This window comes from Marmota marmota, unplaced genomic scaffold, assembly GCF_001458135.2.
Source record: "Marmota marmota marmota unplaced genomic scaffold, marMar, whole genome shotgun sequence".
Lineage (NCBI taxonomy): Eukaryota > Metazoa > Chordata > Mammalia > Rodentia > Sciuridae > Marmota > Marmota marmota.
In genome coordinates, this window is record NW_026000249.1 from 3932905 (window position 1) to 3957571 (window position 24667).

At 40.3% G+C, this 24667-nt stretch overlaps 1 protein-coding gene across 2 annotated transcripts; it reads right to left on the reverse strand.

The window, feature by feature from the left end:
* Positions 1–390: 390 nt before the first annotated feature.
* Gemin8 (gem nuclear organelle associated protein 8) lies at positions 391–22376 on the reverse strand. 2 transcript variants are annotated; one of them, XM_015488044.2, is made up of 4 exons: positions 22214–22376; positions 13744–13784; positions 12199–12652; positions 391–1404 (listed from the first exon to the last, which is right to left on the reverse strand). In XM_015488044.2, the coding sequence occupies exons 2-4, from the start codon at positions 13753–13755 to the stop codon at positions 1148–1150; spliced, it is 723 nt and encodes a 240-aa protein (XP_015343530.1). In that variant the 5' UTR covers positions 13756–13784; positions 22214–22376; the 3' UTR covers positions 391–1147. The 2 variants fall into 2 exon arrangements, with proteins under 2 accessions (XP_015343530.1, XP_048652261.1); XM_048796304.1 differs by lacking the exon at positions 22214–22376 and adding an exon at positions 18163–18731.
* Between the last annotated feature and the right edge of the window lie 2291 nt (positions 22377–24667).

The following is a 24667-nucleotide window of genomic DNA, read 5'->3' on the forward strand; positions in this document are numbered from 1 at the left end:
TTATAAATGGACTGTTCCATCAACTTTTAGATTTTCATTCTCAGAAATGTATTCCCTTATCAAAGCAATATTTGCTATATATAGTAAGAGCTTAATTGTGCATTTTCTACAACAGAAGACGCTGCAGAAGTGAGCAGGTTGGGGAATTACTGTTCTTTGCTCTCAAATCTATATGACTTTCAAGCTCTGTAGAGAAAACAAGATTAACAATAATGTCAGGTGATTTTCATTCCAGTAGAGTAGCAGTTGGCAAACTACCACCTGCAGACCAAACCTAGCCCTCAGCCTGCTTTTATAAATAAAGCTTTATTGGAACACAGCCAAATCTATTTGTTTATGTACCATGTATAGCTGCTTTCACACTATAAGGGCAGAGATGAATAGTCACAATGCAGACTATGTGGCCTGCAAAGCCAAGAGTATTTATTCTTTGGCCCTTTACAGAACATGCAGGCTGACTCCTGCATAGAAAGAGGTGGTATTTGTCTCATTGCACATTCACATCAGTTTCAGCAAGGATTAGAGGAACTGCATTAGGAGAGAACGTCTGGCTTATTTAAAGCATTTGTGAAGTTCAGGCAGGTTAAAAGAAAACGTAAGAAGGCAAAATGGTAGGCAGTTATCACTAGGCAAGAATTTTTAATGCACTGAACACTATTATTGACATTAAAAATGAGTGGAATGATGATTTTTTTTAAACCAGGGATTGAACCCAGAGGCACTTAACCACTGAGCCACATCCCCAGCTCATATTTTTAAATTTAGACACAGGGTCTTGCTGAGTTGCTCAGGACCTCGCTAAGTTGCTGAGGCTGGATTTGTACTCCTGATCCTCCTGCTTCAGCCTCCTGAGCTGCTGGGATTAGAGGCGTGTACTACTCACTAAGCCTGGCTCAAAATGATCATTGAGAGAGAAGATACTTCATGTTGGCAATAGTATACATCCTGCTTACTTCCAAGTGGCTGACATTACATCCTCCTTCTGATGGTCCACCAGGATTTTGGTGACCATGCTGTATCTCGGTATAGAGGCCTCTTTCCCTGAGAACTGTATAGAAGAGAGATGATGGGAGTGCGTCCGAGAGGCAAAGGGTGAGGCTGGGGACTGTCTTTAGGGAGCATTCCCTGGGGGCCCCGTGCCCAGGATTCAGAACTTGAGGGGAATGACAGGCCAGTACTTGGGCTGCTTCCTGTCGCAATGTTTGTCGAAGCTCAGTTGCACAGCGGCCTCCATGGCCTGGATCTTGGCAGCACTCTCTCCATATAAGCGCTTCATCTCGGCCTGGCGCCGCTCTCCAGGCCTCTCACTTGGGGGCTCCACCGAGCGCCGGGTGTTGCAGTACAGGCCATGATCAGCATTCACGTAGTCATCTAGGCGCTCTGCGTCCAGCTGCTGCTGCCGCCCTAGAAGTACACCTGAGCATGAGCATGCATGAAACACACGTGCACACAGACACAGGCAGAAGAGCAGGATGGTGAATGCTGCTGCCTGTGGCCCTGAGGCCCTTTGGTCTTCCCTCCCCAACCGTGAGATGGGGCCCCGTTGTGCCTTCTCAGTAGCCCTCCAGATCCTGAGGCATGACCTATAGATTATTATCGTCTACTTAGTTATGAAGCTCACTCTTCACTTTCTAGGGATGATTATACACTGATAGAAATGGTAAAGAGCCTCAAGGACACTGGTCAGTCTGATCCACCAAACCTCTGCAGTGTGCCCTAAAAATATAGAAGACAAATGAAACCACCTGGGTTTCCTCTCATCATCTGCATGGATACCTCCAAACCTGCCAACCAGGAATGGATGAGGGTGCTCGCCTGCTTTCAAACACCATACCAGGCCAACATAGGAACAAAAAGCTTCCCGGAAAGTCCAGAGTTGCAAGAAGCAGTACATATCACCACAAATGAGGTGGTGGTAGGGGGAAATCACTCCTCTGAAAGAGGTTATTGATTTTAGGCAAGCTGGAAAACAAGCCCTAGTAAGTCCTGCCAGCACCCATGATCCAAGATCCTTCCACAGATGCAAAATGCAAATCATACCAGCAAACAAAAGGTTAAATGAGCCCATGCTTGCTAAAGATAAAAGAGCAAGGAAATTGCAATTCTACAAATAGATTTAAGATCCCCGACTTCTAATCTTGCTATATTAACAAATTTGCCACCAGGGGTTGGGTGGGGGGGGTTCCTCACTGGGATTTGACTTTCCACCTCTAGCCTAGGTAGAACTGCAGTGCAAAGCATATAATGGTATGTATAAATATCTCTGTATTTTTAATACTACTAATTTAAGTGGATTCCTGTAAAGCAAGAAATGCTTTATTCATTTTGCCCTCGTTCTACTTTTTACTATAGCAAGTCCCAGGATCATCATTTTTATTCTTATGTAAATACCAACATAAAAATGTCAACAAAAGAATGCTGCATAAGGTAGAATTTAGCCAACTCACATAGATTTTGTAAGTGACTCTGTCAAGAGAGAAATTGATAGCAGAAAGTACATTATCTGTAGCCACTATTGTTACCAAGAGAAATGCCACTAGATAAGGAGTGAAGATGGCTGTAGGGGAATAAAACAATGATATAAATCATTCTTTCCTTGTTGCTCTTCTCTCCACTTAGTACCTGGAAAGGAACACAGTAGTGAGCTAATCAACTGTGAAGGGAAAGATATTTATAAGGCTATGCACTGTCACTCTCATAAATCCCGTTCTTTATAAATATCACCTTGGAGTTGGAGAGAAGGAGTTTTACAGACTCGGAAACATTATTAAAAATGGATAAGGCCACATGTATGTGGCCACTGCTGTCTTAGTACATCTGCAGTTTGTTTTCCTCACACAGAAGTAATACCCAGATAAACCAAATGACTGTCAAACAAAATAAATGCCCGATGACTATGATCTTACCCACAGAAAAGAGATATGATTGACTTATTGTGAAATGCAGAAACAAACTAAAAATATGGGCCGAATACGCAAATGAATTAGAGGTCAACAAGTGTTTGATTCCAAATTTTGGTCTTTTTGCCAAGTTTGAAGAAACATCACTATTTATGCTATTCAGTTCAAATTCTATGCCCTTCTCAAACTGAGTTCTGTTGAACAGTGTGAGAGTAGATGAACTGGGTCCTAATTAGGCAGAAAAAAATGGCCATTTCTACACATTTTTCTGACTTCCAAGCTAACTTCCAGGGAGAGAAAAATAAATGAAGCAGTGGGTTAGAGAAAAGCACTGTGTGGTTGCTGTGCTACTTCTAAGACCCCTGTGTGTTCCTGGCGTTGAAGCTGGGGTGGGGAAGGAAGCCCAGCTGCATGCCAGCTTCTCCCTGGGAACATCTCTGTCTTTCTCTTGCCTCTCTCTATCCTGGGTAGGACTTTGAACAAAAGCTTAGCTTGTTTGGTATTTGCAGAAGGAAGAAGAAAGATGCCTAGGGCACTAGTGGGCAGTTACAGACTGGTAAGGTATGTCTAGTCACTAAGCCTTTCACACTCACCTCTTATAAAAGTCATAGGAAAAGTACTCTGTAAAACCCTGGCCAGGCAGGGGTGGGGCTGATGGTGGCCCTTGGGCTTTCCATTAAAGGCAGAATTTGACTGAAGGATCTCTTATTCAAGGAGTATTCTGAAGGCCTGACATTCCCACATTAGCACAACAGAGTCACTCTGCCACGTATGAGCACCTTAGATATATTACCGATGCTTTGGCTCGTGTCTTGTCCACCCAGAAAAGATGACCCCACACATGTGGTGCTGGGTGCCTCAGAGCCTCTGCATCCAGAGGGCAGAGCCTGCAGTAAGACATTCCCAGCTAACCATGGTATTACTCTCAAATTTGTCCCAAGACTATAATCCGCTTCACTGACAGATTCAGTGACACAACAGATGTTCAAGTGCTTGTCTAAATCTGAGTCTGTGAGTTTAGATGTTTTAACAAACACCAGGATCTTAGCTGTTTAATAAATGTTGCTCTTAGTTGGCCATTAGGGTACGTGAATTTAGCCTTTTTACTTCTGCACCTTTATTCTTTTTTTCCTTAAAATCGAAAGTGGTTATAACTATGCTTTTTGTTACTCTTCTAACAAAAACTATCTCGTGGATATTAAGTAGGCATGCGGATTACATGGAGAGATGATGTCTCTTGGTGCTGGAGTTTGTGAGAGAAACCTAATGTTAGCGTGTGGCAAGCCCAGTGCAGTCAGGAAGCCTGTGCATTTGCTTGTGTGTCACCAGCATGAGATTTTATTCTTAATCAAGTTTGTACAGTATGAGAACAAAAGAAAGACAGAGCCCCATGCTCCCAAATCTCAACTTGTATTTCCTTCCCATTCAGGCTTCCTCATGAAAATTTAAGGCTCAGCCTGGTGTGATGGTGCATGCCTGTAATCCCAGCCACTCAGAAGTCACTAAGTTAGGCAGCAAGGCAGGAAGACTGCAAGTTTGAGGATAGCCTGGGCAATTCAGTGAGCCCCGTCTTAAAACAAAAAGAAATAAAGAGGGGTAGGAATGTAGCTCAGTGGTAGAGCACCTAGTACCCACCTCCACAGACACAAAAAAATTTTAAGGCCCGGCACTTGTCCCCTCCCTGCCTCTTAGGAGATTTGTAAGTTTCATGGTTTCTTGCATAGTGGATATTGGATTTTTTTCTTTTAATTGAATCCAGTGGTGCTTAATCAGTGAGCCACATCCCCATTCCTTTTTACATTTTATTTAGAGACAGGGTCTTGCTGACTTGCTTTAGGACCTCACAAAATTGCTGAGGCTAGTTTTGAACTCGAGATCCTCCTGCTTCAGCCTCCCAAGTCACTGGGATTACAGGTGTGCACCACGGTGCCTGGATGGATAATGGATCTTAAAACACTGACCCAAAGGGTTAAAAGCCTGTCATCTGCCCTGACAGATATATAGGTGCTTGTGGTGTGCTTTGTAAGGACCATCTATGAGGCACTATGTCACCTTTATTGACTGCTGCATGCCTGGCTCTGGTAGGACACCATGCCTAATGCAAAGCAGGTGCTCTGGAAATGATTATTAAATAATGCTCCAACAAAGGTCATATGTTATTTGTTTTTAAACAACTCTTCCTTTCAGATGCTGTCAAAGAAAAAAGATGATAAGCCAAGGACAGAGAAATAAATGCTCAAATCTCACAAGTACCAGGCAAAGCTCCCCTGCCTGTGGGCTTCTCAGGGCCTCCATGGCAGATGGCAGAGAGGCACCAATGAGTAGGGGTTGGACCCTGATCCCAAATAACCTAGTTGCTTTGCCTCTGCTTACTCATAAAATTAAGAAAGAAGAAGTTTCAAGGTTGCATTAGAAATTTGAAAACCAGTTGGTTTAAAGTCAACTACCACAGGGTGTGGTGGTGCATGCCTGTAATCCCGGCTACTTGGGAGGCTCTTAAGTTGCAGGCCAGCCTCAGCAACTTGGCAAGGCCCTAAGCAACTTAGCTGGATCCTGTCTCAAAATTAAAAAAAAAATAAAAAGGGTGGTGTTCAGTGGTAAAGCCCCTGGGTTCAATTCCCAATGCCCCTGCCCCACAAATAAAGTCAACTACCCTTAGACTGGCTGTGTGATGATGGTCACGGCTAGCATCAGAAAGTACTTTAGTGTATCCTGACTAGGCGACCAAGTCAACTTTAGAATGGAATATCTGAGTTTGAAGGCCTCCACTTATTCTACTTATTTCTTCCTTCTTCCTCCTTCCCATTGAAAGAAAGAGTTCTCAATCACTGGCAGATTTTCTCCTGTCAAGGTAAGGTGAAGGCTCAACCATCTGGATGGAGAACCACTCAACTGAAGCAGAGAAGTTTCAACATCACACTTTGGATGTAATTGAATGGTTGTCTTGTCATGGACAGTTGTGTCATCTTATTAAAAATACCTGTAGGACTCCATATTACCAAGCACTTTTTTCTTGTAGGGTATGTGGCCAAAGGAAGTTATTTTACTACAAATCAGAAATAACTTTTTAGATTCTATTACAGCTTTAATATAGGGTTGAAGTGGATTGAATAATGTCCCCCCAAAAAAGTTCATGTCCACCCAGAACCTCAGAATGTGAGCTCATTTGGAAACAGTCTTTGCAGATAATAATTAACAATAAAGATGAGATCATACTGGATTAGGGTGGACTGCAAATCCAGTGAGCGTGTCCTCATATGAGACAGAAAAGGACACAGAGAAATGAGGAAAGCCATGTACAGATGGAGACAGAGACTAAAGTGACACTGTCAACAAGCCAAGAAATGTAAGGGAACACTAGATGCTAGGAACAGCAAGGCCCTAGAGCCTTTGGAGCAAAGATGGCCCCATTGACACCTTGATTTCCAACTTCTAGAACTGTAGGGAAAGAATAAATTTCTGTTGTCTTAAGCCACCAAGCTTGTGGCAATTTGTTACCACACTTCTAGGAAACTAATACAAGGATTAATATGCACACAGGGTTAAAACAAGAAAAATAGTCATGTACTATTAAGGAAAAACTTGACTGGTTTCTGTCTGGGTTTAGGATATATAGTCTTGATTTTATTTGTTTTTGGCTTCAATCTATATATCTACATGATGTAACCAATGTAGATTTATAGTCTATAAAGGAAAAAAAAAACCATGGGAAGTTACTTGGATTTTAGAGAATCTTACATAGCAGGAAAATATTCATTAAATATTTCATGGATAATTAGCCCAGAGGCAGAACATTTTAAAGGACAAAGCACTAAGGTAATGAGTGTTAAGAATGTTATTTCCCCTCATTTTTCTAGGATTAGCATGTCTCTCTGATGAGATTTGCTGCTATGTTGCCAAAATTAATGCTGGTAGCACAACCAAGGGAATGCATAAACTCGATTAGATCAAGAATGCCTCCATTCTGGCTCGTCAGCAACTTACTCAGAACACAGGCACTTGCCAGCTGAATGGGAGCCATTTTTGCTTGGTCTCCTCACCCTGTGTCCCTTGCTCCATGACAAATGTAATCCCCAAAATACTGGACAATCAACATTTTCACTTATACAATAAAAATACATCACACCCCCCTTCCACTTTTCTGTGACCTTTGATATCTATGGTCCCAATGACTGGTTTTATGAACATCTGGACAAGATGAAGGAGAAACAGGTGGGTCTGCAGCACACTGACTGAAGGCTCATTATGAAAATTAGAGTGAAAATCTTCTGACCTGGGTGCATGGAACACAATGGAGCAGCTGTGTCCCACAGGATGCATAAATGACACATGAGGGCCCTTTGGGAAGAACAGCACATTCTACACAGGGAGTAGACGCTCGTTCCAAACAGATTATCCCTTAAAGCCTAGAGCATGCTTTGTTTCTCCACAGCTACCCCACGAGACTCTACTCCTCATCAACATCAGTCTCGTGGACTAGACCTTGATATTCTTTTATGTATCATTTTAAGCTTGATTTTATCTCCTTTTCCAAACTGTTTTTAAGACTGTTACAGTCTGGGCTGGGGATGTGGCTCAGTGGTAGAGCACCTGCCTGGAATGTGTGAGGTCCTGGGTTTGATCTCCAGCAGTGCAAAAACAAAACACAACACAACAACAACAACAACAAAAGAATATCCTATTCTATTACTATTTCCCTATTTTGAATCAACATCCATCCCTAAAACTGTGGGCACAACCCCAAGACAATAGGGGCAGTGTTTGTTTTAGAGGGCCTGCTTCTCTGTGAGGGATGATGACATTCACTTAGATTCTAAGTATTAGGAATATGGTCTTGTAGTCTCAACTGATGGCCATTTATGACTAAAAAATACTCTTCTTAGTCAATGATAACATTCTCCCTAAGAAATGACTGAAAAAACAGCTGACCTTGAAAACTTCACAACTGTTTACTTTATCATATTACCATTGAAGTTTTAAGTAATGGGAATATCTTGTTAGAAATGATGACACATAATATAGTTGAAAGAATTCATGTTCTCATTGTGCAAAAGGAGACTTATGCCACTTAACTGTTTTGTGTTTTTATTATTGAAAGCTATTAAATTAGAGGTTACCTGGAAGGGCAGCAATCACAAACAAAAATATGCTGTCTAGTCTGAAGGGTTTCATCCTAAGAAAGTATTAGGCCTCATGTGGCCCTATGGTAGTGAATAATACTAAAAAGTTAAATCTTTTAAATTTAGCTACATTTTCCCTTGCTAGTAATATTTTATAAAATCCTGTGTTGTCTAAATGATTCAAGTTCCAAGATGAATTGGCCTTCACTTATTTTTAGTACTGGGGATTTAAACCAGGGGTGCTTTACCACTAAGCCGCATCCCCAGACCTTTTTATTTTGACTCAGGGTCTCACTAGGTTGTTTAGGACTTAAGTTACTGAGGCTGGCCTCAAACTTGCAATCTTCCTGCCTCACCTCAGCCTCATGAGCTGCTGGGATCATAGGCTTGCATTACCATGCCCAGATAAATTGGCCCTTACTGAATAAGTAACTTCTCATTGTTCAAAGAGCAAAACAAAACAAAAACCTTTGCCAATTATTTGCACTATCCAGGTCCCTATCTCTTTTTCTTTCTTTCTTTTTTTTAAGGTACTGAGGATTGAACTCTGGGCTTCAAGCATACTAGCCAAGCACTTCACCGCTCATCTACACCTCCAGCCTTTTTTATTTTATTTTGAGACAGGGTCTTGTTAAGTTGCCCAGGCTAGCCTTGAACTTGTGATTCAGCTTCCCGAGTAGCTAGGATTATAGGTGTGTGTCACCATGCTTGACTCCCTTATCTCTCTTTCTCTCTTTGGTACTAGGGATTGAACTAGGACTGAAAGTAAAGGGCACTTTACTCCAGACCTTTTTTTTTTTTTTATTTTTTATTTTTTTAATTTTGAGACAGGGTCTTGCTAAATTGCTGAGGTTGGCCTTGAACTTTCAAAGATGCTGGGATCACAGGTGTGTGCCATTGCACCCCTTATCTCTTTGTTAAAAGCTTTTCTGAATTGTGTTTGTTAACTAATCTCCATGAATATTTCTGGTGTATGTAGTGGGTTAGAATGGGCATTCAAATTACATGTGAATTCTATCCTTCTTGCCTGCTCCAAAGAACATGTGTCTATCCTGTACCCACCCAGAGTGCTGCTGGGGGGAAAAAAAATGCTAGTGACTTGTGGCCTGATATTTTCAATAGGAAAATAAGGTGCAGGATCAGGCCCTGGCAGCTTCTTCTAAAAATGACCAAGTCTTTGGATTATAGAGTCAGACACCATACCCTGTTCTCACCCTCACCAGACAACTCTCACATTTCCCAGGGACCTAATAATGCTTTCAGGGAAAGCTGCAGGACATGAAAGCATGGCAGAGACTCTAAGATAAGTAGTTTTGAACTGTGCTTTAACTATAAATTTTATTATTTTATTGGGAATAAAACAATGATATAAATCATCTGCAAACCCGGGGTCTCATATATGCTAGGGAAATGCTATATTGCTCAGTCCTAACTGCACATAAACCTGAAGCTTCTGTGTTTGGTGCTATTAGTGATATGAAATGGGTTCACTTTCCATGTATTTTACTATGTTAAATGTCAAGTAAGAAAAAAGAATGTCAAGAATACCCTTGAAACAGAACTAAAAATTGTGTTAATGACTAAATTTGACAGATAGCAAGATTTTAATCCTTTCATGTTTTTCATGTTCTAAATCAGTTTAAAAGTTTGAAAGGTGCTGCCTAGAGCAGAAATATATGACCCCTTTGAAGCCACATAATGTCTTTATGAAACATATGCAGACTCTCCACCAAGCACTAATCCAGGCAAACTAATCAGAGCAAAACTGATGCATGATTAACAATACATTTTAAAGGATTGGTTATTGCAACTAACCATAACAATTTACATTTATTGGGCACTACCTTTGTTGCAAGCACCATTCTAGTTACCCCTTCTTATATCATCTCATTTCATCTTCATAATAACCACCTGATTAATTAGGATCCCCATTTCACAGGTGAGGAGACTGAGGCACAGAACAGTGAGGATAGGGGCTCACAAGAAGATAAGAACTTCCGGCTAGTGAGTGGGGAAGCTAAGATGAAACCCTATGATTTCTTTTGGGTCTGGGATTGAACCCAGGGGCACCATACATCCCCGGCCATTTTTATTTTTTTATTTTGAGGGTCTTGCTAAGGTACTGAGGCTGGTCTCAAACTTTCGATTCTCCTGTCACAGCCTCTCAAGTCCCTAGGATTATAGGCATATGCCACCATGCCCAACTAGAAACCCTCTGATTTGAGTGGTTCTGCCATAACTCCCTCTGTATACTGTTCCTAATGATAATGTAAATATTGTAGAGTGAGGTTAAAGATGGAGATGGCAAACATTTTCATAAAATCCTCATTTTTGATGGTTTGCTATCTAGATTATATATGACCTTCAGGATGACTGAGGTTTATTCCCATTTTAATTATAACTTCTACCATAAAATATCAATCTCTGATGGGAAAAGTATGATATTTCACCTTCTGGCAAGCAGCACAGGAATAAGCCCTATCTCCATCACATTATCTTTTTTGAAAGTTATAAAAATAGCATTCCAACCAAGTGTGGACATGTTCCAATATCTACTCTTCCTCAGTTGTATACTTTTAAATTAGACTAATGGTGCCTGGCATGGTGATGCTGTAATCTCAGCTATTTGGGAGGTTGAGTCAGGAGGACTGTAAGTTCAAAGCGAGCCTCAGCACCTTAGCAAGACCCTGCCTCAAAATAAAAAATAAAAAGGTCTGAGGATGTGGCTGAGTAGTTAAGTGCCTCCAGGCTCAATCCTGGCACTGAAAAAAGTAAAATGTCTAGACTGATGGTTGTTCTGTATGAATTTTGAAAAAAGGTAAAATTTGTTTTGGCAGATCAAAGAAAGAAATATACCTGAATCAGAAAGTACTGTTTTAAAAATATTCATTTGGATATAGTATATATCCTATTGGCAGTTTAATCAAAAGAACGAAAGTAAAAATAGTTGAAGGAGTAATTTAGTGAAGAATCACAGGCAAATTTCCTAAAGAATATAATACTTTACACCCAGTCCATTGCTTAGTTCCTGGCATCCAGTGGGGATCAATAAATGCTAGCCCATAATTAGGAAGATACAGATATTTTAAGATGGAGACCCAGGTTTCTCTGTTTCTCCTTATTAGAAAATTCTGCTGATAGTGGTGGTGCATGCCTATAATCCCAGCTCCCTGGGAGGCTGAGGTTGGAGGTAAGTTTGAGCATACCTCAGCAACTTAGTGAGACCCTGTCTCAAAATAAAAAATAAATGGTCTGGGGATGCAGCTCCGTGGTAGAGTGCTTGTCTGGCAATGTGTAAGGCTCTGAGTTCTATCCCAAGGCTCATACACACACAAAAAAGAAAATTCTAGGTAAAATATTATACAATTTGACTGCACTTAAAACATTGAGATTCAATACTGGTTATAATAGGGAGAAAGTATATTTGTCAGAGGTACTTAAAGTATAAATGGTCTAGTAAATCTTAGTAGGTCTTTGCAGCAAGGTATTAAGAAATTAAAAAAGAACATTTCTGCTTTCTAACTAAAGATTTAAGACCTTTACTATAATTCTCTAACTTGCAGTATGAGACCAAACAGGAAAACTGTAAGTTCTAGGCATTTTGTTATTCTGTTTAGGTTCACACTGATCTCTACACTGAAGGGAGCTATTTAAGATTCAGAAATGTCTCTGGGTTGTGTCCCAGAGAAGTGGCAGTCTCAGGGACAAGCCCTGGCACAGAAGAGGAAGCACAGGAAGTGGAGGCAGGCAGACATGACTTGAATCCTAACAGCAAATTACTCGTTGTATAATTAACTTTTTTAAGGTTCACTTTCTTCATTTGTAAAATGGGTTTAATACCTTGAGGGACTACAGCATAGATCAGGGAATGCAGGCACACATGCACATATCCACTCCATCTGGCAGAATGTCTAAAGTTCAATAAATGGTAGAAGTAATTATTATTAGGATAAGCTCTGCTCTGGAAATAAAATAAATAGTCCTATACTAAAAACACTCTGGAAAAAAATATAATCGAGGTGCAACACCCCTGCAATTCTTCTAGGCTTAGGACTGGATTTGGAATATTACCTGCACCCAGTTGAAGAGATACAATAACTTGATATATTAGGTAAAAAGAAAGATGCAAAAGTCAGGGCAAGGAATGGAAGCATGAGGAAACAGAGGCTGGAACTTACTTCGCTCTTCTCTGTGTCTCTCTGTCTGTGCAAAGTACTGGCGGAGCTCGTCGGTGATTTCCATATTGCTCAGGTCACATTCTACCTCCTCGTCTGACTCCGACTCCATCTCTTCCTCTTCAAACAATGCTTGATCTTCTCTTGTAGGTGTCTGGCTCCTACTGTCACATGGAGGCTGTCCAGACCTTCTGTTGGGTGTATAACTGTAGTAGGAGTCCTGCCAGGCCACATGATGGTCATAGAATGACTGTGGATATCCACCCTCATTGTCATAAGAGCTTTGGGGAAAACCTGCAGAAGGGAAGTACCAGGGGAAACTGAAATAGGATTCCACGGCCTTCCTGTAGGCATTCTGGTGGCTTCGCATCCAAGCCATTGCTTGATGGTAATGCTGCCAATATCTTGCGTATACCGGATGACAATACCAAAGCTCAGTAGCTTTCGATGTCGATGCCTACAAAATGAAGACAAGCATAAGACAGCCACCAAATGGCACATCCTCAAGAGAAATCTTCAAACATTTAATCAACTAAGCAACAGACATTACTAGTATTTATTAAATACCTACTCTACATGAGGATGTTACTGGGCCCAAAAGGGCACAAGATAGGTCTATACCTACAACAGAAACCAAGCATATGCACACTTGTTTTCTGCAAATGTGTATATCAGGTACCCATGGGACAATTAGTTCAAAGTTATGGAGGCTTATAATGTGGGAACAGAGGCTAATAATGGTCGTTTTTAAGTAAGATTTAAGGAGAGATGAAATAATGATCGTTTTTAGATAAGATGCAGGGAGAGAGAAAAAAACCAACACTTATCATCTTGGCCATCTCTACTAGCTCAAGTTAGAAATGACATGTCAGTTCTAACTGATGATCATGATAGCCTTTGGTTCTTCCTCTTCTGCTTCCTTTCTAACTGCTGATCCAGCTCACTCCTCAATGTCTGGGACAAGATGTATAGTAATGATGGTGCTTTTAGTTTTCTTTCTTTCTTTTATTTTTTTGGTACTGGAGATTGAACCCAGGGGTGCTCTACCACTGGGCTACATCCTCAGCCCTTTCTATTTTTTTACTTTAAGACAGAGTCTCACTAAGTTGCTTAGGGCCTTGCTAAGTTGTTGGGGCTGGCCCCGAACTTACAATCCTTCTGCCTCAGCCTCCCAAGTAGGTGGGTTATAGGTGTGCACCACAGTACCTGGCTTTGTTTTCTAATGTACACAGTGAGTATCCTTTATCCAAAATGCATGGGACCAGAAGAATTTCAGATTTTGGTGTTTTTTGGATTTTGGAATATTTACATAGATGTTACTGGTTGAGCCATCCTGATCTAAAAATCCAAAATATGAAATAACCCCAAATTTGAAACCCTTTGAGCATCATGTTGGTGCTCAAAAAGTTCAGGATTTTGGAGCATTTCAGATATTTGGATTTGTGAAGCTCAATCTGTATTTACTCAGTCTTCTCCATCATGGAATGGGAGCATCAAGAATTTAAAGACTAAATTTTTTAAAACTCATATAAAAAAAGGTAATCTTACCTCTGCTGCCATCTCTGTGAAAGTCCAAATGGGCACTGAAACTAGGAAAAAACAACCAAAGTGAGAACACGTGATCAGAACAGCTGTGGAATATTCATGGCCTCTTCTTGAATTGCAAAACAGCTCCTGAGAGGCTGCCTTTCTGTAGCACCAAGCCTGCTTTTTAAGCAACATACTTTCCAGACCCTGGCACCTGGGTTATGACCTTGTGGTCTTTGCACAAGAAGAAACTCTTCTATTGGAGACTCAACTGAGGTACCATGTCGATTGCCTTTGCCAAATAGTATTGCTCTGGCACAATTACTTCTTATCCCACTGCCCACCTACTTGTTGCGATTTATTGATTCACTGCAAGAAATATGTAAAGTTTAATCTGTAGCTGCACACTTTTGACAACTTATTTAAAATACATTTTTTCCCCCTGTTCAGGGTTCGGAGCTATTAAAATGCCAGCCTACACCAGAAAGTACTTTTACGAAAGTTAAACAAAAATAGCATTCTCAAATGCATGTAAATTTAAGCTTCTGTGAGACAAACCAATAACAATGTGATACCAAGCAAGTAGCTATTTAGGTTTTGAAACTTTAGAAATCAGATACTGAAGGAGTCCTATTTTTCCTACTTCACTGAAGTATAGGGAATAATTTAAAAGTTTCCAGTCTTTTTTTTTTTGAATTTTTAAGATGTTGGTGGATCTTTATTTTATTCATTTATTTATACGTGGTGCTGAGAATTGAACCAAGTGTCTCACACATGCTAGGCAAGTGCTCTACCACTAAGCCACAACCCCAGCCCCAAAGTTTCCAGTCTTAAGAAATAAATGTGACTTCTTTTGTAATCTCTATCAGACTATTCAATATGGTTATGCTACAAACTAAGATGTCAAATTGATCACTTCTTTTTAAGATTTAGCCTGGGGGCTGAGGTTGTAGCTCAGTGGTAGAACCCTTGCTTAGCACATGTGAAGAACTGGGTTCAATCCTCAGGCACCACATAGAAATAAATAAATAATATAAAGGTACTGTCTATATCTACAACCAAAACTATTTAAAGAAGTTTTTTGTTTTTTTTTTTAAAGATTTAGCCTAAAGAGAATCATTTATATTCTCTCTTTTTTCCCCCAGTACTGGGGATTGAACCAAAGGATGCTCTATCACTGAGCTCATGCCTAGCCCTTTTGTATTTTTGTTTTGAGACAGTCTTGCTATGTTGCCCAGGCTGGCTTTGAACTTGTGATCTTCTTGCATACTGAGTAGCTGGGATCACAGGTGTGCACCTGGTTCATATTCTTTTAAAATATAACAAGCTTTAAAACGGGGTATTTTTAAGAGGACCGAAGTGAATTTCTATAAATTTATCTTAAACATAGCTCATATCTCTTTTTCCCTGTCCTAAATTCAGGTGCACAACATAATGAATGTAAACTGGGAAACAATTAACAAATAAAATAAAAAATGAAAATTGAATTCACATTACTTTAAAGCTATAATTTAAAGGTTTAGAACATGACCAATTACCTGGAAACCTAGCTAATGGCTATGTGCTTTATAGGCTACTGAAGAAATGTAAAAAGTCAATACTTGGGTGTCTTACTACCCAAAGAAATAAAACTAATACAAATTAAATTATGGTAGAAATTAGTACATATTTGAGTGCTAAACTGTAAGGTGATTTTAAGTGTATAATTCACTAAAGCAAGGTTTCATATTTCTATCCTTGAAATCTGAATAGCTTTTGGAGAGCCTGCGGCACATAATGATATTAAAGTGAACTCCATGTGTGCCTTAATCAAATTTGTTTCATAGATTAACAAGTAGCACAGAAATTACATTTAAAAAGTCTAGAAGACATCTGTTTATCTTCTAGAAATTAAGAGTTGTGAATCTAGACTACTTTCCGTGCCCTATAAGGCAGTCAGAATCAGGTCAATTATCCTCAATTGGGAAATCAGATAGGCTCAAATATTTATAGTAAACACCATTGTGATGTGTGTGGTGGCACTTGCCTTTAATCCCAGCAATTTGGGAGGCTGAAGCAGGAGGACTGCAAGTTCAAGGCCAGCTTCAGCAACTTAGGGAGGCCCTAAGCAACTTGTTTCAAAAATAAGAAAGCAAAGGAGATGTGGCTCTGCGGCAAAGTACCCCTGGTATCAACACACACACACACACACACACACACAAAAGGAAAAAAAATCCCACCACTGTGATTCAACACTACTGCAGACTAAATCCTGTTTTTTTGCACAGTTCTAGGGACTAAATCCAGGTGCTAGTGCATACAACCAAGGGCTGTACCACTGAAGTATCTGCCCAGCTTTTTAAAAATTTTGAGACAGCGCCTTACTACATTGCCCATGCTGGCCTTGATCTTGCAATCCTCCTGCCTCAACCTCCTGAGTAGCTCGGTTTACAGGCATGAGCCACCACAACTGGCCCCAAATATTGTTTTTATTTATATCTGGGAATATCCATTCTGGCATTAAAGGTATTCTGAAGGTTCATGGCCAAGAGAGGCTCCTTAGGCAGAACTAGAGGTTTAGGTACGGGTGATCACAGTAGACAACTGCTGAAGAGGCTGCTCAATGGCTCTGATTAAAAAGGGGGAAGGAGTTGGCCTGGGGTCCTGGCTCAGTAGTAGAGCGCTCACCTAGCATGCATGAGGCACTGGGTTTGATCCTCAGCACCACATAAAAATAAAATAAAGATATTGTGTCTACCTAAAATTAAAAAATATTTTTTAAAAAAGCAGGGGTGTGAGTGTGTGAAGGAGTGCCAATTTGAGGAGAGGATGCTTTTAACTTTGGTTCAACAGATAATCTGGAAGAAGTGCTGTGATCCATTGCTGCAGAGATTGTCCAGGCCCACTCAGCATTTTGGAAGAAAGAAGCCAGGAAAGCCAGCTGAGATGACTGAAGAATGCAGCTTCCAGCTTTCCAACCAGCAGTAGTTCAGATTCAGCCAAGGGAGCCCACTATCTATGGTATCTATCAGCTAAGGTACTAGGCCTTTTTTCTTTTTGTAGAGGGAAGTGATGCTAGATAAGTGTCCTATCACTGAGCCACAAACCCAGCTCAGGTGCTAGATTCCTTTAAGACCCAGGCCATGAAGAAAGACGAAATTATATTAATGATGGAATACAGGGAACACTGTTAGCAATTCTGCTTTTGGGTAACAGTAGCAGAGGAATTAAATTTGCTTTGGCTGCTGGGATACCTGTAATAAAATGTACTGTCATCCTCCAGCAAGTTTAGTATCACTGGGGCTATAGATCCAAAATGCTCATTTCACTCCTGGTTTTAACATTTTCTCTTCCCAAATTCCAAATGCTATTTGTCATATCCTTTTAAATTTTAAGTATTTTTTAAATCCCTAAAATCCTACAGATATTAAAATTAACCATTTTGAATAACTGATTTGAGTTTATAAATTAATCTCTTAAAATCAAATAGTATTAAGTATAGGAAATCACATCTAAAGGAACAGCAACTTGCATGGAGCTTTATAATTATTATTACCTTGGTATTTCCAGTATTACTTGTTATTTTATGCTAGCATTTTTTTCTATAATGGTCCAAATAGCAAATATTTTAGGCTTGTGGGGCACATATAATCTTTTCCATAGTCTTCATATTCATCTTTGTTTTAAAAACAAAATGAAACACCAAACACCACACCAAACAACACTTTTAAAATATATAAAAATAATTCTTAGTTCCTTGGAAGAACAAAAGACAGGCTGTGAGCCATCTTTCGCCCTTCCCCATTTTATGATAACATATTATTAAGTTGTATACTGTGCCCTCAATACATTGAGCATTCTAATTGCTCCTCACTTTCCATTTAGAAACCAGTGGATTCTCATTTCATGAATTATTAGGCTTGGAGTAAGACTAGTAGAAGCAAGAGAACCAAATATCCACAGCAATCTTGGTGACTGATTCGTAATATTTTGGGGAAAAAATAGTCCCCATGGCTAAATAAAGAAATGGGGCCATTTCTTAAGGATCTGCATAGACACTTAGCCAGGCATGGTGGTACACACCTATAGCCCCAGCTACTTGGGAGGCTGAAACAAGAGGATTATAGGTTCAAGGTCACTCTGGGCAACTTAGTGAGACTGTGTCTCAAAATAAAATGAAAAGGGTTGGGGATATATAGCTCAGTAGCAGAGCACCCCAGGGTCAACCTCCAGTACCACAAAAGAAACAAAAAAACCCCACAAACTACAGACATTAAAAACAAAAAAATGAACAAAAAACTTTTGCAAAACCATATCAATCCCTGGGGCTTAGAAAGCACTGACAGTGCCATGATTTCTGATGGAGACCCTGCTAACTGCCACTGCCAAACAGGACCACAAAATGACACAAAGCAGCATGGAGTTCTGAGTATCTATGCCCTAGGAGGAATCCATACTCACCTCTGCTGAATACCCAGGTTCATCAGCACCTATCAGTTTGTTTTTTAGGGAAGAGGAGAACCTCCTCTGCAAATGGATCCTGTTATATTGAAGCTGGTTATTTTCTCCACCTAGACAGCTTAAGGAACTAAGTAGAATGCCTGGGTTTCTGAAAAGTCAACATTTAAATAATTCTAGGCATCAGAAAAACACTTCAGACATAGCCACCTCTCACAGAGAAGGAAGTTTGTGGCTGCAGCAGATTTAGACACCCTTTCAATGTTTTTTCATTTTATCTTTCATCCTCCCCTCCCCAGGTGGCACAAGCCTTGGTGGACTGAACAGCAACTTTTCTCCCAATGGGCTGGTGGGGCTGAGAAGAGATTGACAATGTCAGGGAAGGCCAGGATCCACAGCTCCTCAGACCCAGCAGCTCTTCCCAGTGAGCACAATGGCATAATAGTCACCACCCAGCTGAGCCCTGCTGAATATAGAGACCATTCATTGTCTGTCCTCAACTAAGAAGGAAGGAAAACCACAGGGATGGGTTATTCACTAAGCACTGCTGAGGCCTATCAAGACAGAGCCTCTGAATCTTGAGTGATATATTTCCCAGATGGCCTCTTTTAAAAAGGCATTTATTCTGCAGTGTATCTGCTTACTCTGGAAGATTATTTATTTATTTATTTAGAGCTGGGGATCACACTCAGGGGCACTCGACCATTGAGTCATATCCCCAGCTCTATTTTGTATTTTATTCAGAAACATGGTCTCACTGAGTTGCTTAGCACCTTGCCATTGCTGAGGCTGGCTTTGAACTTGTGATCCTCCTGTCTCAGCCTCCCTAGCTGCTGGGATAACAGGCATGTACCATGGTGCCCAGCTTGGAAGATATATTTTTAAATACACAAATATATATGAAAAACAACAAAGAACTTCATAGTTTTCAATGGATGAAATGTGCCTATTTCCATCAAGTTACTAAAAAAAAAAAAAATCCTACATATAAGTAATGTGGTTTTGTTGAAAGGGAATGGCATCATATATACTTTTTATATTCTTATAAATACAGATCTAGGACATACCATGGCAACCACATACATAAAATGAAAACACAAATCCCACTCAAAACTATACGCAGTAACTAGATTTCCCTTTCTACCTCATCTCCTTGTTCCACTAGAATTGCGAAAACTAAATTTATGAAAACTCATTTGCTTTGACTTTTGCATAGAAACACAGTAAAAGTCAATCATTAAATCATTACTCTGGTCCTGAAGGTTGAACCTTCCTATTAGGATCCCACTGATCTGGCTGAGACAATCAGATAATTTGGGGATCTAATTAAGGCTCTCAATATATACTGTTTCAAAGAGGAAGGGAGTCCATAGGCGAAGTGAAGGTATGGAGAGAATTTGAATAACATAAATTGAGTCATGTGGCTCTAAGAAATCTTTCTATACAGGCTAACTCTATCTGGAAGATGTCTTTCAATAAAACATATTGGTATGAACTTCAACTCAGATAAATAAATACAATAGGGATTTGTGAGAGCACTGCTTCCTGCCCCCACCTACTTGGGGAGCCTTGCTGCCACCCCTCGCTGGTTGCAGAGGCTGGCAAGCTCCTCTGGCTTGATGCCCTATGGGCTCCCTCCTGTGGCTCTGCATGATCCCTGCTTAGTTATTTGGACATCAAAGATGGCACAAGTCCCAGTGGCCTTGTTTCACCGGCAGGAAGAGTGAAAGCTCCATCTTTTGGCTGGACATGGGCCTGTTCAAAGAACACATGCCACTGTGTTTGCAAAACCTGCACCTCCCTATGACAGTCACTGTTAAAACTGAGGGGTGAGGGAGTCAAAAAGCTGTTTTTTTTTTTTCTTTTTATTCTCTTAATCCCAAACCCCAATTTACCTTCTTCGGGATGTTGCACTAAGAAATGTTGTCACAAAGAAGGCATGGTGTGGGGAAGAAGATGGAAAGGATGTAGCTAACAATTCTTTTTTCCACACAATTGTCAATCCACCCACAGAAGGGCATTGTTTAATTTGTCAGCAAGGGTGATGGGTTTGTGAATGGATTTATTTGCAAGTTCACTGAGTCCCCATGTGATTGGCATCAGAGCCAGAATGCCACAAAAAAACAAAGTTACCCTCTGACTCCTGAGCACAACAGGAAATGGGAGAACTGAAAACTGGGATAACTAAGAAGGATATAATGGTCATAGTTTAAAAAAGGAAATGGAACTTTGTTTCACCGAAGGCATTTCTATCATACAGCAAAACCTGGAGTGATCATAAAAGAATAAGGGCTGAATAAGCAGGTATAGCAAATTAAGGATGTAGCAGCAAAAACCTTGACTAGTTTAAAAGTTTAATATCACTTTTCCATTTCCAGGGCCTTATTTCAAATTTACTTCTATAAACATTCATAGTAATTCCATGTTAATTTTTCTCTTTTCTAAATCCATATGATAGTCATTATGCCTCATATATTTGGGCACTCAAATAGAAACAGAATTTGCAATTTATTCCTTTTAAATTTCCCACTTTCCTTTCAGCATAAAATAATAGCTAGCATCTTCTGCCCCAGGATATTGTTGTAATTGCTGTTAAGATTGCCCATTTTATCCCTGTAACATTATTTCCTCTACCTCTACTTCTCCAAATTATTGAGGAACTCAAATAACTGACAATAAAGTCCCATGTCTTTTCAGGAAGCAAATATTTAAATATATTAATGTTTTCGAGATATTTTCAATTTGTCCAACTTTTCTATAGGTGGACTCTCTATTATGGAAAAGTCGTTCCGAGAGCTCTGTACCTAGTTCGTAAACTCTCCAGCTCTAGCCTTAATTGTTAAGTCTTCCTCTATCCTTCTCATCTCACCCTATCCTTAAATGCGGGATCTTAAGAAATATAAATGAATCTTTCATTATCTTGTAAAATTTTTAGAAGAGAATTTCTGTGGAAATTTAGTTTGTATACTTTTCCAGCTAGCAGTGAACATAGCAATTTATATACCTTATTGTGAATTTGCCTTCAGTTATGCTTATCCAAGGGTAGTAAAAATCTTTTAAAATGTAGTTTCTGTTCACATAGCCATCCCAAAGGAGCTTTTAACTCTGATAAATTATACTAGTATAAATTGTATTTTTAAAGAGTGTCTGTCCTAAGCCCTACAATTCATGCGAGCCATGCGAGTAAATAACCCTAGAAGCCTTGTTTGTATTCTTAATCTTTAATCTAGATTTTTCAAGTAATATTGTTCTGATTTAAGGCGAATAACACCTGAATACAGAACCTATCTTGTTAATTAAATTTAGCAATCATTTCTGAAAACAATAAAATTGTTCAGAACCATTTTAACTGTACTCAGGATTTCAGAGCTAAAAACTTCTTTGGCCACTGATTCAACTCCACCTCATTATTACAAAGGACAAGTGGGCAAAGGTATTCTCTACCTCAATAGGTAAGGCTCATCAAAGATTGCAGCTGCCAAATGGTCTCAAGATAACTACCACCAAAAACTCCAACCTCCCAGAGGCTAAAGTGCAAGGGTAAAGGAAGAAAACATTTTTTTTTTTTTTTAAGTAGATGGGCCAATATCCTACATATCCTGCAAGGATATGTCCTGGGCGCTCTTCTATTCAGATATTGGAGTCGATGGGCAAAATCCGAATTCATCTACAGAGCTAGCATAACACGGTGATTTCCAGCACATTAAAATCACCTGGGGAACTTAAAAAAAAAAAAAAACACCCACATCCAAGCCTCACTTCTAGAAATTCGGATTGAACTGGACTGGGACGGGGGCCAGGACATCAGAATTCTTAAGTCACCCAGGGATTGGGAAACACGTCGGGGTTGAGAGCCTCTAGAACTAGTCTTCTCTAAAAATTAACCTGCAATGATTTAGGAATCTCTTGGGCCTCTGGGCCCACCTTTTGCCGCGGGATGCTGATGGTTACAATGTGACCGCCGAGCTTCCCCCTGCGCCTAGGAAGGCAGGCCCAGCGGCCATCAGGCTCCTCCCTTACTCCCCCCAAAGAAACCCAGCCGACCCGAAGTCACCTCGTGGGCTCGCAGCTTGCAGATCCCGGGTGGTGGGCGAGCAGGGACCTATTTTTCGGTGGGGAGACAGGGATAATGAGGAGGGACTGTTGCCCGGGCAACTAAAACGCGGTTCCGAGGAGGATCCACGTGGCAGTGTCGCGCCGGAAGCCCCGCCTACGCCGTAGACGTCAGGTTCCCATCAAGGGCTACGCAATTCCGGAGACCGGCGCGGGATGGGAATCAGCTGCGTGGGGTGGAGCTTGGGGATGGCTGGTGACCCGGTTAGAGAACTGAGTGCTGAACCGGGTCCGGGCACCGGAGCGAGGACAGGAACGGGGGTCCTGGGCGGCGGGTCTGCACTGATGTGTGTGGCGGGACGGGAAGGCGAGGGATGCTTTTGCAGGGTCCCTGTGCTTTTAACTTTTTACCCTGCTCTCAAGCTCTCATTTTTATTCCCTTGTCTTTAGCCTTACTTTCTTCCTTTCTACTTTAACCAAAACGGAGGGTGGGAAATAACCTTGCTTTGAAAACAGATTCACCCAGATCAGAGCTAGTGAGATTCCAGTGCTAGTTTATTTAACCTCCCCAGTCTGGTGTTTCCTCATACCTAGGACGTACAGAACCTCTTGTAGGGAGTATTATAGCAAATAACCAGTACCTGCTATATATTTATTTATTTTTTGTTATCATGATTATCAGCAGAGAAATCCTTAAATAAGCAATAGACATCAAAGGGACATATCCTTCCTGGGGTAATTTGGCAAAATACAGCAATCCTTAAAAGGGGGAATATTTTGTGAGAATTTATTCCAAGAAAAAAAAAACAGGCATGAGTTGGATGTTTATTGCAGACTTATTCCAAAAAGTGAAAATTGCAAACAATCTAAGTGCCCAATAGGAGGAAATGGCTGACTATTAGGCGACCTCAGGAGTGGGACATTATTGTCATGCTATTTGTATACTGTAGAAGAATCAAAACAGAAGAACACTTGTTTAACAAATATATACTGGTTGGGTACTATTCTATATCTGCAACCTGTCCACTGGGGTGGCCACTAGCCATATGTGGCTGTGAGACCTTGAGATGTGACAGTCTGAACTGAGATATGCTGTAAGGGAAAATTACACACTGAATTTTTGAAGAAACAATGTAAAATATCTCAATTATAAAAATTAATGATAACACCTTAGGGAAGGACTGGTTAGTCTAAATAAAAGATTAAAATTAATTTAATTTTTAACTTTTTACTTATGTGGCCACTAGAATATTTAAAATTATAGGAAAGACAGTAGAATGAAGCAGACATAACTTTCCTACGCTCATATATGAATACATGACTAGTGTAATGTCACATCATGTTTAACCATGAGAATGGGATCAAAATTGTAATGGGTTGCAACCCATATGTGTCAAAAAATACCCTACTGTTATGTATATCTAAAAACAAAACATCAGAAATGTTGTATACATTATAATTTTATTGGGGAGTAGTATTTTATTTACTGGACATACAATGGTGAATAACTGTTTTTTTTTTTTTGGAGGGGGCATACCACCAGGGATTGACTTCTATAAACATTCATAGTAATTCCATGTTAACTTTTCTCTTTTCTAAATCACTGAGCCACATCCCTAAACCCTTTTTTTGAAAATTTTGAGAAAAGAGTTTCTATAAGTTCCTGAGACTGGCCTTGAAGTTTCCATCCTCCTGCCCCAGCCTCCAGAGCCACTGGGATTACAGACTTTGTGGACCACACCTGACTTTGAATAATAGTTTTTGACCTCATAAAATTATCAATCTGTTGTTGGGTAAAGCATAAATAATAAGTGAAATAGTACAATTAAATGCTGTGGTAACTTATGAAGAAAATGCTGTAGAGTATGGGCTGAGGGGGATTGTTTTAGACAAAATTCTTCCTTCACTGTTCAGAAAATGTATGTGGTAGGACAGGAGTCCTCTACAAATGGAAAGGGTAGGTTGGGGTGGGGGGTGGAGTGTGGTGTTTTCAGGGAAAAGTAAAAAATGTAATTGAGGCAGGTAAGTCAATTTGGGCCTGGTAGAATATTTGCTACAGGGAAGAAACCAGCATCAAGGGAAGAAGAAAGGAGAAGAAGGGTAACACAACCGAAGGAAGAGGTGAGGGGACTTCTGGGAAAGGCAGAACAAGACAGACTGAGAGTAAATATGTTTCAGGCAGAGCAATTATGGGAATACTATAAATATAAATAAAAGCATACATACACATTGGTTACAATATTATTGTTATTTTGGCTGCTGTCAGAGACCTAGAAAAGTGCTTAAACCCTTGGGAAGCATGTTTCTGTCTCTCACAGCAGTCTGGGTGAAGGCATTCAGAGTAGCATGGCAGCTCTGTGGTTCTAGAGACTCAATTCTACCTATCTTGTAGCTCTGTCCTTCCTGGTTTCTTGCTAGGGCCTGCATAGTCCAAGATGGCACACTGTTGTACCTT

What these genes read in the sequence shown, in the direction of transcription:
- Gemin8 (XM_015488044.2), bottom strand. An exon ending in GAGACACAGAGAAGAGCGAA is followed by an intron (nt 1,405 to 12,198) that starts GTAAGTTCCAGC and finishes GTGTACTTCTAG; the next exon opens with GGCGGCAGCAGCAGCTGGAC.